At 42.9% G+C, this 19509-nt stretch overlaps 1 protein-coding gene across 1 annotated transcript in view; it reads right to left on the bottom strand.

Moving 5' to 3' along the window:
* The window catches only part of DNAH3 (dynein axonemal heavy chain 3), a 730495-nt gene that overhangs the window by 202394 nt on the left and 508592 nt on the right, over positions 1-19509 (bottom strand). Inside the window, exons 34-35 of the mRNA XM_077448990.1 lie at positions 16733-16867; positions 2101-2212 (exon numbers count right to left, since the gene is read on the bottom strand). Coding sequence (XP_077305116.1) covers positions 2101-2212; positions 16733-16867 — 247 coding nt within the window. The remainder of the gene's footprint in view (positions 1-2100; positions 2213-16732; positions 16868-19509) is intronic.

Raw genomic sequence — 19509 nt, forward strand, 5'->3', positions numbered from 1 at the left:
AGCTTGAACCCTAGGAGAAAGGTCCTTCTCACAATGTCCAGAGTCAGCTCCCCAACTAGCTGCCTCTTTCCAGCCCAGCTTCTATAAGTAGTGTCTTTCAGCAAGTTTTTTTAGGTCCAGCTTATTCAGAAACCCTTAGCCAAACACATATTGAGGCCTAACAGCAATAGCTCTTCTGTCATACAGGTTGCTTCCCTGGGAAGAGGCCCCAGGAAAGAAAGAGCTCTGATCAGACCCTCCTAAACCTTTATTTTCTCACCAGCTACACTTTTTGGGACCTCCCTTCTAGGAATTAGCTAGGGTCCAATAAACATTTGTAGCCCAGGGATTGATCCTCCCGCACTATTTCTGCAGTATTCTTCCAGAAACAGGCAGGAGCAATTACCCCCTAGGTGGTTTAGGGAAAATAAATAATGACTCAGCTGGCTAAAGCAGAGACAAAAACGAAATTTAGCCAGCCTAGAGCAGGGGTGCTACATATCTATTTGGTTATTTTTGCTTTATATTGAATGGGTTTGGTAAGTAGGTCATTCTGCCACCATATTTGTTGGCTATATAAGCTTAAAGCATAAAAGCCCAGCCTTAAAACAAATAAGGGGTTATGTCATTATATGGCCATAAAAAAATCTAATCCGAAAAATCTTTTGTAGACGTGTAAAATATTTGTAGGTCTTATCGATAAGATACCATGCCCTCCAGCAGTCTGCCAATGCAAGTTCATCAAGCCTTTGAAATAGAATTGCAAAGTCTTTGGGGCAGTGGTGGAAATCGTAAAATTATTGTAAAATGACCTCACTTCAGGTTGTTTAGTTCTATGTCTATGTTTTCTGTCACTCGTGTTAGGTCTACAGGACAGAAAGTGAAGATAAAATTTCACAATGGGACACAATTTGCAAAAAATGGAAAAACTGACAGGCGTTTGGGGCCTTGTTCACACCGTATGTGTACTTCACTTGCAGTTTACATCAGTTTTCAGTGAGCTTTTATGCATGTTGACATCAGTTTTTATGTGCTTTTTTTATGCACCGATGGACATCGCACCCTGTGTCAGTTTTTTCCATGCAGAAAACTGCATACATGCTGCAGATTCATGTGCAGAAAATCTGTACGTGATATTAGCGTTGTGAACAGGGCACAGAGAACAATTGTTTTCTTTGTGCCCCTCTAGAACACGTGAAGAAAAACTCATGTCTCTGCACATGGTGCAAATGAGGCCTTAAATCTCCTCTAATGTATTCAACACAAAGTTTGGCTTTAGGTAAACATTACAAATTTTATCATTCATATTTTTTTGTGCTCATTTTTTTATTGTTATTGTAGAGAACATGTCCATATTGTATGATGTATCCCATTTTTATTGGCACTAAAATTAAGTTTCTGGTACAAAGCCTGGCAAAATCATTTACAAATGAAATATAGGCATTTTTTCACTTCGTTAAATATTTTTGCTGTTAATTGCATAAAAAATATATTTTATTTTTGAAAGACAATATTTTTAAAAGAAAGCATGGTTTTCCTTTAAAATAAAAATCATATTCATACAATGTATTCATTTTGGATCATCATGGGAACATTAGTGATGAATCAATAGGCCCATATATGAAATATTGCTCTGGTCCATAAGGGGTCTAAAGATGCATGAGCTGAAATGGTAAAGAAAACGATCATCATAATGATTTGCTTAAAAGACAAGACAATCTATATAACCAGGTATTAAAATGTTGGTTGAATGACCACCTGACTAGTTTGTGTACTCTGGCAGTAAGGTGCCATTTCATGTGATGTGCCCACCGTAGAAGGCTTCTTATGCCCTGCTGTATGTTTGTCAACATTTTAATACTACTGCAGTATGTGAAGTGAAACTGCATTTGCAGGGGCTAAATGAGTAGCATTCTGCATGTGGCAAAGTCAAAGTGTTGATATATAAATATAGGAAATACTAATATAGGAAGCAATAAAGTGCTAAGGACTACTAAAATGTTCCCATAAATGTTCATTTCTGATGGACTGAACAGGTAATTGTACATTTGAATTCTAATTGTAAATGCTTCACTAAAGAGAACCTGGATCAACCAACCACATAATTACTGTCAGCCTTACCTGCATGTAAATCAGCAAGGGCTTTGGCCAGAACCTTATATGCACAGGTCTTTCCCCCCATGGGGTCTCCGACAATCATAAAACCATGACGCACCAGCATCATTTCATAAATCTGCAGTGTTACAAAAAGCAAAACAACTTTTACAACAAAATAATTTCTCTATTTAAAGTGTTAACAGTGGTAACAAAACAGAATTAGTCACTCACAGACAAAGTATAGAAATAATCATTATCCCAAAAATTGTGTATTATCATTATAGTAGACAAACATAAATGAATAGATCATATGGATCCTTCAGGCCGCTGTCAGACTCTCGATGCCAAAATACAAGAAAACAACTCCAAACACTGGCCGGCATCAGGATGAAAGGCAAAAGCATGTGTGCTGACATCACTGCATAGGCCACACCCCTATGTTTCTTGTCATGAGTTGATGTCATCAGGGGACTGTTCTAATGCCGGCTGATGTTTAAAGTTGTTTGTTTGTATTTTGGCAACATATGTATGTGCAATACTTTGTCTTTATTAAAAATCATTTTAAGGATTTGTGGGTCTTTCTTCCTTGCACTCTATCATTATTGTGAGGGAGAGACTGCGTGAAGTACCTCAGGATTTGTGACACAGAGTCTGACAGCAGCCTGAAGGATCCATATGATCACACACATGCTTTCTATGACTGCTCCTAGGGAGAGGGTCACAGCTGCTCAGAAGCTCTTTGACACACGTGGTGGAAGTGGATAGTGATTTACTGTTTTCCTGGGAGAACACGCTTTGTTATACCTTAATCTGGACACTTTAATTTTATATATCGACAGTGCTGGGACAAGGCCATTTGGTGCCCAGGGCGAAGATGGCAAACTGTGCCCCCCCCCCCCTGTTTTTAAGAAAGAATCAATGTCATTTCAAAGCAAGAATATGCTTAAAACAATACAAATTCAATTATCACCCCACACTCAGTATTTTGCCCTTTACATGACCCCCCCCCCAACAATATTGTTACTCTTATGCCTAACAACCCGCCCAAGGCCGTATTTAACCACTTAGTGACCAGTGCATGATATACGTCGACACAATGGCACGACTGGGCAGATTTAAAAAAAAATAAAGTTTTTATTGAACAATTTACATTTTTAACATAGTTCTGCAAGTTACAAGGCAATACTGGAGAAATGCATAAAACAAAGACATGTGGCTTATACCCATATAGACACAGCAGATCAAAAATGTATTCAGATAGCCACCTCTGTATCCCCCCCATTCACAGCCATGTCTGTATCCCCCTTTTCCACAGCCACCTCTTTACCCACCCTTCCACAGCCATGTCTGTACCCCCTCTTTCCACAGCCACATCTGCACCCCCCCTTCCACAGCCATGTCTGTAACCCCCCTTTCCACAGCCACCTCCGTATCCCCCCTTTCACAGCCATGTCTGTATCCCCCCTTTCCATAGCCACCTCTGTATCCCCCCCTTTCACAGCCACGTCTGTATCCCCCTTTTCCACAGCCACCTCTGTACCCCCCCTTTCACAGCCACCTCTGTACCCCCCTTCCACAGCCATGTCTGTACCCCCCTTTCCACAGCCACCTCTGCACCCCCCCTTCCACAGCCATGTCTGTATCCCCCCCTTTCCACAGCCACCTCCGTATCCCCCCCTTCCACAGCCATGTCTGTATCCCCCCTTTCCATAGCCACCTCTGTATCCCCCCCCTTCCACAGCCATGTCTGTATCCCCCCTTTCCATAGCCACCTCTGTTCCCCCCCCCCCCCCCCCTTCCATATCCACCACTGTATCCACCCCTTCCACAGCCATCTCTGTATCCACCCCTTCCACAGCCACCTCTGTATCCCCCCTTCCACAGCCACCTCTGTATCCCCCCCTTCTATATCCACCTCTGTATCCCCCCTTCCACAGCCACCTCTGTATCCCCCCTTCCACAGCCACCTCTGTATCCCCCCTTCCACAGCCATCTCTGTATCCTCCCTTCCATATCCACCTCTGTATCCCCCCCTTCCACAGCCACCTCTGTATCCCCCCTTCCACAGCCACCTCTGTATCCCCCCCTTCTATATCCACCTCTGTATCCCCCCTTCCACAGCCACCTCTGTATCCCCCCTTCCACAGCCACCTCTGTATCCCCCCTTCCACAGCCACCTCTGTATTCCCCTTCCATATCCATCTCTGTATACCCCCATTTCCACAGCCCTCTCTTTATCCAACCCCCCCCCGTCCACAGCCACCATTGTAAGCCTCCCTTTAAATAGGTCTCACCTCTTTTCACAAATTCCTCCCCATCCTTCTAATCCTCACTGTGACACTGCACCTTTATGGTATGCGTGTGCGCTCTTTTTCCAACACAGTCTCAGATCAGTAGCATACAGCCAGAACACTTCACTCTGTTCTGTGCTGTGCTATAGATGTCTGAGGGGGGGGTGACGGGATGGGGGAGCATGGCGAACGCTCTGCCCTGCCTCACTGCATGCCGCAGGCCATCCACTCCGATCATGCAGCTCCTGACAGAGGGAGAAGAAGGACAAGTCGGCGCTTACACACACAGCCCGCAGCTGTTCTCCTCCCGTCAGTGTGGCCACTTGTGTTAACCTGCCCGGGAGAGCAAACGAGGGAGGACGGGCCAGCTGTGTTTGTAAATGCTCCCCCAGGAGAACTATTCTAAAGCAGTGAGGGATTCAGGGGCAGCTTCTTTTTTCGTCCTGGGTTAAAGACAGCCCTGAACCCGCCCCCTCCAACACTCCGCCCAGGGCACTCATCCCTCCCGCCCACCCCTTCTACCGGCTCTGTATATCGGAGCACCATTTAGTCAACTTTGGAATTTAGAGCACTGTGTTTAGGGACTATTTGTCTACTATAACAATAATACATAGTGATAATGATAACGGGATAATGATTATTGCTATATTTTATCTATGGGTGAATTGTTCTTTTTCACTATTGATTGGGAATTAGCGCTGACTTATGTTTTTGTTATTACATATGTCTGTTATACCTAGACATTAAGATAGCTGCTTAAGTATCCCTTTTGGATTTATTTTTGGTGAGTGCAGTTTCCTTTTTTCTTTTTATATTTAAACAAAATAGAACTACTGTCAGCTTTCTGCAGCAAGGAGACCAGACATGTAGCTACGCATAGATACCATGACCAAACAAAGTATATACCCTTAAAAGTGAGATTTATTAACTAGGAACACAGCAAACAGATAACAAACAACCCCAGCAAACAGAACCAAACCCCACTGAAAAAATAGCTAAAGAACAAAACTACTGATTAAGTACGACTATATACAATGTACTGACAAGGGTACAGGGAATATAGGGATGCAAGTTAGCGGTGGACAAACGGGGTGCTAAGCAGGGAGCCACAGCAAGACAGAGGAGGACTGGAGCAAAGCAGAGGGGTTCAGGATTTCTGGCAACAAGGAGGCAAACAGAATAGTGATGCGACAGGGAAAGGGAGGAGCAGTAAATAGCCACCTAATGGCTGAACGCAGGTGTAACTGATTATTACAGCCTGCTGGCTTCTGGGAGACATCTGCTGGTGGACACTGGAACTGCAGCAAACAGCCTAGATCAGCACAGTGCCACCAGCAGGTGAACTTAGTTATAACAATTATATTTTTGACTCACTACTGCATAATTTTTTAATGAAACTGTAAAGTAGAAAACGTTTAGATTAAATCATTAGTCTTCATAATGGAAATAAGGAATATTTTACAATATAAAATATTCAAATCCTTATGGTAGCCTCTATACCATGCATGGCTTTCTTTGTGGCCCTTAGTAGTTTAAGGATTAAAAAAATGCAGGTGTTTTCCAGCTCATAAGTAAGACTAATTTCCCTACTAAACACTTTAGGAAATCTTTTATGGCCCATATTCCTGGAATTAAATATGGAATTTTGCAGTACTTTTTCAGATCCTGGTGGGCACCGATAGGCTGCACTGGTGGGCACCCATAGGCACAGATAAGGTGGCACTGATGAGGACAGATAAGGTGGTACTGATGGCCACTGATAAGATGGCACTGATGGGTGGCACTGAAGGGCACTGATAAGTGTTAAAGTTGGCACTGATGGGCACTGGTAGGTGACACTAATGGGCAGCACTGTTAATGAGGCACTGATTGGTGGCACTGGTGGGTGGCACTGTGGGCACTGATGTGTGGCACTGTGGGCACTGGTAGGTGGTGCTGGTGGACATACGACCCTCAGAGGGACATCGGTCCCGATCAAGGAGAGCTCCTGCCAGCTCATCTGTGCCCACCTGTGCCACCTACTGTTGTGCACTGATAGGTGGCACAGGTGGGCACAGATGAGCTGGCAGGAGCTCTCCCTGATCGGGACCGATGTCCCTCTGAGAGCCGCCGGTGATCGGCTTTTTTCTATTGACGTCCTCCCGGCAAAGTAGGTCCACGCTGTAGCCATTATCAGTGCCCTTCAGTGCCACCTTATCAGTGGCCATCAGTACTACCTTTTCTGTCCCCATCAGTGCCGCTTTATCTGTGCCTATCAGTGCCCATCAGTGCAGCCTTTCAGTGCCCACCAGTGCAGCCTTTCAGTGCCCACCAGTGCAGCCTATCAGTGCCCACCAGTGCAGCCTATCAGTGCCCACCAGTGCCACCTCATCAGTGCATATCAATGACGGAGAAAAATGACCTGTTTGCAAAATTTTATTACAAACTATGAAACATGATTTTTTTTTTCTCTACATTTTCCATATTTTTTTGTTTGTTTAGCAAAAAATAAAAACCCCAGCTGTGATTAAATACCACCAAAAGAAAGCTCTATTTGTGTGAAAAAAATTATAAAAATTTCATTTGGATACAGTGTTATATGACCGGGCAATTGTCATTCAAAATGCATCAGCGGTGAAAGCTGAAAATTGGTCTGGGCAGGAGGAGGGTTTAAGTGCCCAGTAAGCAAGTGGATAATGACATTCCGAAGTACCGTCATCTTTTCTGAAATTAAGTAGGTGTGGCCGCCAGACCCAACTTGGTAATAAATAACAGTCTATTTTAACAGCAAAGGTGAGCAAATTGATCATTTTTGGTAGATGTCTTGAACGAATCATTTGCTTTCATAGACATAATTTTTTTTAAACACCCAGCTGGACCTGTAATTTTTTTCTTTTCCTTGGTTTTGATATACTGTATATGGTAACAATCCCCTTTTCGCCAAATAAAATGAATAATCCTAATTAGCATACATGTGGTCTTGTAATCCTTCTGTTACAGGCATAAATTATAGCAATTTTTAGACGGGTTAGACAGGAGAATATATGCACTGGCTGCCAAGTTCAGATTGCTGGAGGGCAGAAAAGAATGACAATCTCCAGTCCTGGTAGTCTCATGTTTTATTTAGGGTGGGTAGAACTTATGTAGAATTGCAAGCTTCAGGCATGCCACAAGAAAGGGTTATGATCCCTCACAGAAATAATTTGACTCTAGGCTAAAATAGCTATAAACTATATGTTACTAGAGACTGACAGAACCAGAGACTAACTGCACAGAACAACAAAAAAATCCACAGATATGTAGCATTGTTCATAAACTTTTAAATGGAACGTCCTTTAACCACTTCAGCCCCAGAAAGATTTACCCCCTTCCTGACCAGAGCACTGGTTTGCAATTTGGCACTGCGCTATTTTAACTGGTAATTGCGCGGTCATGCAATGTTGTAACCAAACACAATTTGCGTCCTTTTTGTCCCACAAATGGAGCTTTCTTTTGGTGGGATCACCTCTGGGATTTTTATTGTTTGCGATACAAATGAAAAAAGCCCAAAAATTTTGGAAAAAAAGGATATTTTCTACTTTTTGTTGTAAAAAAAATCCAATATACACTAAATTTTAGTCATACATTTAGGCCAAAATGTAATCAGCCACATGTCTTGGGTAAAAATGTTTTCAATAAGCGTATATTTATTGGTTTGTGCAAGAGTTATAGCGTCTACAAACTATGGTACATTTACTGGAATTTATGCAGCTTTTAGTCTGACTGCCTATCTCATTTCTTGAGGTGCTAAAATGGCAGGGCAGTACAAAAACCCTCCAAATTACCCCTTATTGGAAAGTAGACACCCCAGTGAATTTGCTGAGATGTTGAGCCTATTGAATATTTTTTTTTTTTTCGTCACAAGTGATTAAAAAATTTTGTCACTGAAATTATCCACATGCCATGGGTATATGTGGAATTACACCCCAAAATGCATTCTGATGCTTCTTTTGCGTATGGGGATAACACGTGTGAGACTTTTTGTGAGCCTAGCCGCGTACAGGACCCAGAAAACCAATCACCGCCTTCAGGATTTCTAAGGGTGTAAATTCTTGATTTCACTCCTCTCTACCTATCACAGTTTTGGAAGCCATGAAAGGGCAAGATAGCACAAAAAAAAAAAGTCACCCCGTTTTGGAGAGTAGACTCTGCAAGCTATTTGCTGAGAGGCATGTTGAGTCCATGGAATATTTTATATTTTGCCACAAGTTTTGGGAAAATGACATATTTTTTTTTAATTTTTTTACACAAAGTTGTCACTAAATGATATATTGCTCAAACATGCCATAGGTATGTTAAATTACACCCCAAAATACATTTTTCTGCTTCTCATGAGTATGGGGTTACCACATGTGTGAGACTTTTTGGCAATCTAGCCATGTACAGGACCCCGAAAACCAATCACCACCAGGATTTCAGGATTTCTAAGGGCGTACATTTTTGATTTCCCTCCTCACTACTTATCACAGTTTCGGAGGCCATGAATGAATGCCAAGATAGCACAAAATCCCCCCAAATAACCCCATTTTGGAAAGTAGGCACCCCAAAGCTATTTGCTGAGAGGCATGTTGAGTATTTTGCAGATCTCGCTTTTGTCACAAAGCTTTGAAAATTTAGAAAATAAAAAAAAATTGAAAAAAATTCCTTTCCTTTCAAAATTTTCCAAAACAAATGAAAGCTGCAAAATACTCACCATAACTCTTAACAAATACCTTGGGTTGTCTACTTTTCAAAATTGGGTCATTTTGGTGAGTTTTGTGCTATCTTGACATTCCAGGGCCTCCGAAACTGTGATAGGTAGTGAGTAAAATCTCAATTTTACGCCTTAAAGTGGTTCTGCACCTTTAAAAAAAATATTAAAAGCCAGCAGCTACAAATATTGCAGCTGCTGACTTTTAATAAATTCACACTTACCTGTCCCAGGGTCCAGCGATGTTGGCGCTATCCTCTGTCAGGGAATCGGGAAGTGAAGCGCTGCGGCTTCACTGCCCGGTTCCCTACTGCACATGCGCGAGTCGCGCTGCGCGTCTCTGCTGGTCCTCGCTGTGTCCTGGGAACTGTGTGTTTCCCAGAACACAACGGGGGTGGGGCATCTGCGGCGGTCTGCGGTGGTCTGTCCCGGAAGTGGGTGCAGATACCTGGATTATCCAGGTAACTGCACCCCCCTCCCCCCTGAAAGGTGCCAATTGTGGCACCGGAGGGGGAGGGATCACATAAGCGGAACTTCAACTTTAGGATGGAGAACCGCTTTAAGAAAGCCTAAAGGCGGTGATTGGTTTTCGGGGTCCTGTACGCAGCTAGGCCCCCAAAATGTCTCACACATGTGTTATCCCCCTACTCAGGAGAAGCAGCAGACTGTATTTTGGGGTTTCATTTCACATATACCCATGTACCATGTGATCAATATATAATATAGTGACAACTATACAATATAGTAAAAACAAAACAAAAAAAACAATTGTAATTTTCCCGAAATTTGTGGCAAAATATAAAATATTCCATGGACTCAATATGCCTGTCAGCAAATAGCTTGGGGTGTCTACTTTCCAAAATTGCTATATTGGCATTTCAGAGCCTCCCAAACTGACAGGTAGCGAGGAAGTGAAATCACCATTTTACGCCCTTAGAAAGCCAGAATGCGGTGATTGGTTTTCAGGGTCCTGTACGTGGCTAGGCTCCCAAAAAGTCTCACACATGTGGTATCCCGTACTCAGGAGAAGCAGCAGAATTTATTTGGGGGTGTAATTTCAGATACACCTATGCCAGGTGTGGGCAATATATCATTTACTGACAACTTTGTAAAAAAAAAAAAAAAAAAATTTCCCAAAACTTCTGGCAAAAGAATGGAAAATTTCCATAATTTCCATAATTTTCCTTTCCTGATGGACTCCATGGCAGCCTACGCATCCTCCTCTCTAATGCTATAGGACCCTATTCCCATAAACCCATAAATTTGGGCTCACTGCGTTCCGTAACTAGCCAATTCCTGATTCATGGGTGGGAGCTCCGTCTGCCATGGAGTCCATCAGGAAAAGAATTACAGTTCCCCTACATCTAGTGGATGAGCCTCCGAGGCCCCGGGAGTTTTGAATGTGGGCTGAACAATCTCCTAATTCTCATGGAAGACAGACGTGACTTTAGGCTTTGAATTGAGCATGGGTATGAGCACCACCCGGTTTGGATAAAAGGTGAGAAACAATTCTTTGTGGCCGAGAACCCCAATCTCTGAAACTCTCTTGGCCGATGTGATGGCTACAAGGAAAGCGGCCTTCGCTGAGAGACTTTTAATGGAAATTGGGCCAGATCCTGTGGTACTAGATTCTGCGAGTGAGTCCAGGACAAGTGGAAGATCCCACTTGGGGAATCTCAGCTTTCTTTGGGACCCAAGTCTTGCTGCCCCTCTGAAGAACTGCCGGACCAGTGGGTTAACGGCCCACGAGACTCTTGAGAGGGGCAATAGGGCTGAGACTTGGACTCTAAGGGAGCTGACCGACAGAGCCAGAGCCAGATCTAGTCCAGACTGTAAAAATTCTAGGATGTCTTACACTCCCGGGTCTCTGTATGATCTTCCCGCAGAGGAGGAGAACTTCAAAAACTTGGCCCATATTCTTCCATAGACTTTGTTCGTGTCTGCCCTCCTTGAACTCATGAGGGTGAAAATGACTCCTGAAGCACAACCAAGGGCTTTCAGCCTCTCCCACTCAAGAACAAGATCCTCAACTTCGTTAGCGCTGGGCCTGGATGCAGGATTGCCTCCTGCGACAGGAGATCCAGTCTTAGGGGGAGAGGTAACGGGTCCCAAAAACTGAGCTGGGTTAGGAGGGGAAACCACTGCTTGTTCAGCCAGTAAGGAGCTACTACTACTACTACTACCACCTTGATAGCCTCTGCACAGAATCTCTGCAGGAATCTGAGGATAACCGGAAACGGGGGAAAGGCATATGCACTGCTCAAGAATGACCAATCTGTTAAGGCACCCACCCCAAAGGCCTGGCTTGAATGATCCCGGGTGTAATACTTCTGGATCGGCTCCCAGGGATAGAATCCACTTGAACGTCTCTGTGTGGAGTGACCACTCGTTGTCTAGTTGCACTTGGGACAAAAAGTCTGCCTGGACATTCTGAGCTCCGGGTTGATAGACTCCCGAAATGTTGGCCAGATTCTTCTGGGCCCATGACTTGATTGGTTCGACTTGGAGTAAGGAGCTCAGCATCCCCCCTGTCTTTTCACATAAGAGACTGCTGTGGTGTTGTCCATTCTTGGAATTCTGATTTCCCTATTAGGAGGTGACTAAAGGCCCGAAGGGCACAAAAGGCTGCTCGTAGTTCCAGAATATTCAAGCTTGGGTTGTGTAGGTGGGGATCCCATCTGCCCTGTGCCAGCTCTTATTTCACTGGGTCCCCATCTAGCACCACTGGCATCAGTGGTGACCATGACTCATGAGACAGGAGCGATGGAGAAGCACGTGAGCAGATTCCTGCACTGTAGCCACCAAAAGAGGATATTCCTCATGCCCAGGGTTATGCGGATCAGCTGGTTGCTGTCGCCTGAGTCCCATTGCCGGAGAAACCCTGTTTAGAAGGGATGTAACCTCCAGAGAGCCCATTTGACCATAGGGGTCATAGAGACCATTGTGCTAATAATTTTGAGGCATTGTGAGGCCCTCAGACGTGAGGCAGTTAAGGCCAAGCTCACTCTGTCCTGTATGACCAGGATATTCTCTACTGCTGGGGGCTCATTCATCCAGACTGGGCATCAAACGAAACGTAAGTGCATATGCTGTGTTGGTCAAGAGGAGGACAAAAAAAGGAACGCAGTCTCTGGCAGTGAGCTAAAATGTATGGGAATGGTGTCCTATAGCATTGGAGAGGAGACGGAGTAAACTCCACATGTAGGCTGTGATGGATTCCGTCAGGAAATAAAATATTCCATGGACTCCACATGCCTATCAGCAAATAGCTATTTGTATGAACTGTCCTGGCATTTTCTGCATAACATTAGACGCTTATGCAACACATCACCCACTGTTCTAACCACTTGAAGACAAAGCCCTTTCTGAAACTTTCGGATTACATGAAAAAACATTTTATTTGCTAAAAAATTACTTTGAACCCCCCAAACATTCTATATATTTTTTTAAAGCAAAGACCCTACAGAATAAAATGGTGGGTGATTTTTTTCACACAGTATTTGTGCAGTGATTTTTCAAACGCAACTTTTTTGGGAAAAAAACACTTTTTGGAATTTTAATGCACTAAAACACACTATGTTGTCCAAATGTTTGGTAAAATATAAAAGATGATCTTATGCGAAGTACATAGATACCAAACATGACGCACTTTAAAATTACGCAAAACTGTGCAGCGGCAACAAACTACATACATTTTTAAAAGCCTTTACAGGTTACCACTTTAGATTTTACAGAGGTCTACAGCAAGAATTACTGCCCTCGATCTGATGTTCACGGTGATACCTCACATGCATGGTGCAATTGCTGTTTACATATGACACAAGACCAATGCTTGCATTTGTCTTTGCTTTAAGCCCATTGGCTGAGGAAAAAAAAAACTAACAGATTCCTCTATTTACATCGATCAATGTGGATGAAGAAATCTCTGCCAAGAAAAGTAAATAAAAATATATGCAATCCACCCCTAATGTCCACCCCTGTCCCTATGCTTCAGCATATATGTTTTATTTTTTTTATTTTTTTAACTGTGGTAGGGAAATCACCTCCGACAGCGTTGGAGTCGCATATTTATGTATCGTGAGAGCATACCATGTTGCTGTCAAAATAAATAATGCAAAGCAAATAATGGTTAACAATAAAACAAAGTAACATTACAGTGTAACTGTAGGACATACCTGCAAAACATGATAAAACACAGTAGCAATAAAACATTACAGTTAAGCATAAAATACAGTAAAACAGAGCAGAACAATAGAGAGAGAAGAACAGTAAAAAAAAACAACTATTTTTGGCTTTTTTTCATTTTAATACTTTTATTGTAACTATAAATGTTCCCATCCCTCCCATGTTAAGGTTGCATTCATGGACACAGAGGGGCTTCTCAACAACACCAGTCACCGTTGGAATTTGGACAGTCGTATCTGAATAGAGGACAGAACAAAAAAATGCCGCCTCCACTTCACTACAAGCAATTTATTACACTTCAAGCAGGCTCTCTCCCTCCATCTAAGACGGGATTCTACAAGCCGTTGGGGGAAGCCCCAGCGATTAGATCACAGGTGCCACATGCGCCTATTCCAGAATCAAAAAGGGTGACTAAAAAGTGGCACGCTTGTGTAATAATTTTCCATGTACAAGTGGTACCTCTTTCTGAATAAGGGCGACACGAAGTCCCAAACAATTTTACCGCCGCTCCCTATGTAGTCTGGGCAGTTGGGGGGCTCCACGCTGCTATCTTTTCCCTCGTAAACCAGAAAACTATATGTATAGCCTGTGGCCCTGTCATAGAGCTTATACATCTTGACACCATATCTGGCACACTTGCTGAGGAGAAACTGTTTGAAAGCAAAGTGGCCGGAGAACTTAATCAGGGACTCAACACAGACAATTTGATCGGGAATAAACATGGCTGCAAACTGTTGGTTCAAGTGGTGTACACAGGGCAGAATTTTGTGCAGCTGATCATATCCAGGGTCATCCCCAGGACGATAGAGTTCATTGTCATTGAAATGCATGAACAGCAAGATTTGCTCGTATCTAGTCCTGGTCAGAGAACCCGGGCATATAGTGAATTGGGTCAGTGCACCAATATGACCGCAACTCAACCTTTTTAACAACACCCACGAGGAGGGATAGGCCCAAAAAGGTCTTAAATTCGGCAACCGTTATAGGTTTCCAGGCAAATTCTCTGGCAAGAGTCAAATTTGGATTTGCAGCATTAAATTAACCAGCGTATACATTTCTGTACAGATCTTCTGTGAAAAACAGCTCATAAGAGTCAAGGGTACGGAAATCCGCTGTTTCCACCTGAATTTTGGGTTGACTAGTGAATGGGGGAAGTAGGGGCACTGCCAATCAGGATTAGCAAATGCGGTGGGAAGAGCACTATAGGCTCTACGGGCCAGTCTTTGTATCCTTGGTGGCTGCGGGGAAGTACTTGTGCTAGTTACTGCACCAGCTTGAACTGCACTTATGGGATGCACCATGTCACCAAGTGATACTGCAGTGCGCTGGTATGTCTATGACCAGGATGTACAAGGCCGCTGGTGCTTGCCAGTTCACCAGAAGGTTGAGCGGCACTAGTACTGGCTCTCTGCTCCATAAGCGAACCATGAGGTTGCTGCATCTCAACAACAGAAGAACGGGGTCGGGTACCCCCCCCCCCCCCAGGAGGTTCTCCCCCTAGAGTTTGATTGCATTCATATTTTTGCCACCCAAATGCATTATTTGACATTTTTCTACATTAAAACTAATTTGCCATGTAGTTGCCCACCCCATTCATTTGTTCAAATCTTCTTGTAAGGTTTCCACATCCTGCCAAGAAGTTATTGCCCTGCTTAGTTTAGTATCATCTGCAAATGCAGAGATTGAACTGTTTACCCCATCCTCCAGGTTGTTTATGAACAAATTAAATAGGACTGGTTCCAGTACAGAACCCTGTGGGACCCCACTACCCACCCCTGACCATTTCGAGTATTTCCTATTTATCACAATCCTCTGAACTCGCCCTTGTAGCCAGTTTTCAATCCATGAACTCACCCTATGGTCCATGCCAACGGACCTTATTTTGTACAGTAAATGTTTATGGGGAACTGTGTCAAATGCTTTTGCACAATCCAAATACACCATGTCTATGGGCCTTCCTTTATCTAGATGGGAACTTACCTCCTCATAGAAGGTTAATAGATTGGTTTGGCAAGATCAATTCTTCATGAATCCATGCTGATTACTGCTAATTATACAATTTTCATTACTAAAATCCTGTATATAGTCCCTTATCCCCCCCCCCCCTCCAAGAGCTTGCGTACTATTGATGTTAGGCTAACTGGTCTGCAATTCCCAGGGATGTATTTTGGGCCCTTTTTAAATATTGGTGCTACATTGGCTTTTCTCCAATCCGCTGGTACCATTCCAGTCAATAGAATGTCAGTAAAAAAATTTCTGGCAATTACTGAGTTCCCTAAGTACTCTTGGGTGCAAGCCATCCAGTCCCAGTGATTTATTAATGTTAGGTTTCCCAAGTCTAATTCTGTCCTCTGTTAGCCATGAGGGTGCTTCCTGTGATGTGTCATGAGGATGAACACTGCAGTTTTGGTTACTGAAACCCCCTGATTCCCTTGTGAAGACTGAGGAGAAGAATAAATTCAATACCTTCGCCATCTCCTGACCATTTGTAACCAGATGACCTTCCTCATTCCTTATTGGGCCAATATGGTCTGTCCTCCCTTTTTCACTGTTTACATTCTTAAAGACGCTGACACCTGATGCTAACTAGCTAACCCGTGACACTAATACCATGAAAAAAGATCTGTACACTATACTAATGCCAAAGTGACAGGGAGCGAAAGGGTTAACTGGAGGTGATCAAGGCGTTAAACCTTTATTAGAGACTATATGGCGGGTACCCTTAACCTATCTGGGACTACTGCTAAATGCCCTAACCCTGTTTAGAGTCATAAGTGACACTAATATGGTGATCAGAAAAGAGATCTGTCCACTATACTGATGACACTGTGAAAGGGTTAAATGTGGGGTGATCAGAAAGTTAAAGCTTTATTAGGGGCTTAATGGGGGGGTACCCTAAACCTACCTGGGCCTACCACTGATTGCCCTAACGCTGATTAGTGTCACAAGTGACACCAGTACAGTGATCAGTGAAAAATCTGAAGACTGCACTTGGTGGCACAGTGACAGGGAGTGAAAGGGTTAACTGGGAGGGTGATCAGGGGGTGATCGAGGGGTGAAAAGTGTGCCTACGTGTAGCAGTGTTAGTGTAGTGTTGGTGTACGTACAATAGATGCCTTCTCCTTACGCACTGGAACCGAAAAGGGCTCCACGAGGGGAGGTGACATCACTTCCTCTGCCTGCGTTTACATTACACAGGCAGAGGACAGTCTCTTACTTGTCAGAACCGATCATCAGCTCCAGACTAGAAATCATTGGCCCGGGCCTGTAGATCGATTGGTTCTGTAACGAATCCGATTGCCGTGGGCACGAGCGCCGTCGAGCCAACCTGCCGCAGTATATCTGGGGCGGCTGGTCAGAAACTGGTTAACAAGCATTACTCTAACCACTACACCAATAGTTCAGTTAAGCTTCTTAACATTTATAAAAGAAACTAAATAGTTCTATTTTGAGTTATCAAGCTGTCAGTTACCTGAATTATTTTTTCAATAAACCATGGAACAGGTTGCAAGTTCATTTTTGCAATATTTTCTTTTAGTGCCTCGATGAAAAGGTCATAATCTGGCTTAGGTAGAACCACTCCAGGAAACAGATCAGAAATAATACCCTGACAAAAGAAAATGCATGACATTTATAAACGAAATAAAATGTTCTCATATAAAGTGAACCTTCCATTTTTACTTGAAAGCGCATTCAAAACAGCTTTAAAAAAATAATCTTTCCAACTCAGCATTAACAGAATTATTCAAGTTCTCTTTATCATATAGACACTACTTATAAATGTTTTCAAAAAAGATTCCTGCAACCTTCACCCAGGATTCTTCCAATTGAATCCAATTAAAAAACATTAATAAACATAATATCTGTGATAGTATTGATAAGGTAAATAGAATAACCATTTCATTTATCAAACATTTATTTACGATTTTCAAAACATGTATTTCTGATTAAGCAGATATAGTTGATGCAAATTGTTAGAAGTCATATTGTGTAAGGCCCTTTCACACTGGGGCGGTGGGTGCGTCGACGGTAAAGTGCCGCAATTTTTAGCGGTGCTTTATCGTCAATTTTGCGGCGCTATTCTGTCGCTAGCGGGCGAGAAAGGGTTAAAGCTACCAGCACAGCGCTGCTGCAGCAGCGGTTTGCCGGCGGTATAGCCGCATTGTCCATTGATTTCAAAGGGAAGGAGCGGTGGAGAAGTGGTACACACATCGCTCCTTCACTGCTCCAAAGATGCTGCTAGCAGAACTTTTTTCAGAGCGCTTTGCAGGCGCTATTTTTAGCGCTGTAGCGCCTGCAAAGTGCCCCAGCATGAAAGGAGTCTAACAGCTATTGTGTTCAAATGCTATTTACACCTTCATTTGCAAAGATTGATATCTCGGCCTTTGAAGATCTGTTCAGTCAATGAACCTTGGAAATTACAAGCTTATGCAAACTAAGTATTTTGCATTTCAATCAAGCTTTGACTTCAAAGACCCCTTAGCTAGCTAGTTTCAAGCCTTTGGTAAAACATATAAATTGTATTACAAGGCCCTAGCTAGACAGAGCAATTCTTTTGAAACCAGCATGTACTGTGATTGTGCTTCTCTCCTTGCCTGTAGCTAAACTACAGGCTTGTATAACAAATACATCTATTTTTCAATCTGGTTTCAGTAGTCAAAATTTTACTGGGACCCATGAGTCTTAACCACTTCAGCCCCGGACCAATTGTCAGCCTAAGGACCAGAGGTCTTTTTACAATTTCGCACTGCACTGCTTTAACTGGTAATTACACGGTCATGCAATGTTGTACCCAAACGAAATTTGCGTCCTTTTCTTCCCACAAATAGAGCTTTCTTTTGATGGTATTTGATTGCCTCTGCGATTTTTACTTTTTGCGATATAAATGGAAAAAGACCGAAAATTTCGAGAAAAAAAAGATATTTTCTACTTTTTGTTATAAGAAAAATCAAATAAACTCAATTTTAGTCATACATTTAGGGCAAAATGTATTCAGCCACATGTCTTTAGTAAAAAAAAATGTCAATAAGCGTACATTTATTGGTTTGCGCAACAGTTATAGAGTCTACAAACTAGAGTACATTTTCTGGAATTTACACAGCTTTTAATTTATGACTGCCTATCTCAATTCTTGAGGTGCTAAAATGGCAGGGCAGTACAACCTCCCCCCCCAAATGACCCCATTTTGGAAAGTAGACACCCCAAGGAAATTGCTGAGGGGCATGTTGAGCCCATTGAATATTTTTTTTTTGTCCCAAGTGAGTGAATAATGACACAAAAAAAAAAGTTTACAAAAAGTTGTCACTAAATGATATATTGCTCACACATGCCATAGTTATATGTAGAATTGCACCCCAAAATATATTCTGCTGCTTCTCCTGAGTACGGGGATACCACATATGTGGGACTTTTTGGGAGTCTAGCCGCGTACGGCACTCCGAAAACCAATCACTGCCTTCAGGATTTCTAATTGCAAATTTTTGATTTCACTCCTCACTACCCATCACAATTTCCCCCCAAATGACCCCATTTTGGAAAGTAGACACCCCAAGCTATTTACGGAGAAGCATGTTGAGTCCATGAAATATTTTATATTTTGCCACAAGTTGCAGGAATATTAAAAAACATTTTTTTTACACAAAGTTGTCACTAAATGATATATTGCTCACACATACTATGGGCATAAGTGAAATTACACCCCAAAATAAATTCTGCTGCTTCTCCCGAGTACGGGATACCACATGTGGGGGACTTTTTGGGAGCCTAGCCACGTACGGGACCCCGAAAACCAAGCACTGCCTTCCGGATTTAAATATAAAACGCTACCGAAAAAAACTGTTAGCGATCGCAGGGATCAGGCCTGACTCTGCAAACGTTGCAGTTATGTGTTTAGTGTTTTGTAAGTGACAGTAATCGATCGATACTGCACTTGGGTGGGCTGGGCGGAGGGGCAAAACGCAGGTGCCAGCAGGTATCTGGGCTGATCCCGCTAACAATGCATTTTTTTGGAACCCTAAACTGCTGGGGACGCTAATATACAGTGCCTTGCGAAAGTATTCGGCCCCCTTGAACTTTTCAACCTTTTGCCACATTTCAGGCTTCAAACATAAAGATATAAAATTTTAATTTTTTGTGAAGAATCACCAACAAGTGGGACACAATTGTGAAGTGGAACGAAATCTATTGGATTTTTGAAACTTTTTTAACTAATAAAAAAATGAAAAGTGGGGCGTGCAAAATTATTCGCCC

The sequence above is a fragment of the Lithobates pipiens genome, unplaced genomic scaffold (genome assembly GCF_037356315.1).
Source record: "Lithobates pipiens isolate NorthernLeopardFrog02 unplaced genomic scaffold, aLitPip1_a1.2 Scaffold_22, whole genome shotgun sequence".
NCBI lineage: Eukaryota > Metazoa > Chordata > Amphibia > Anura > Ranidae > Lithobates > Lithobates pipiens.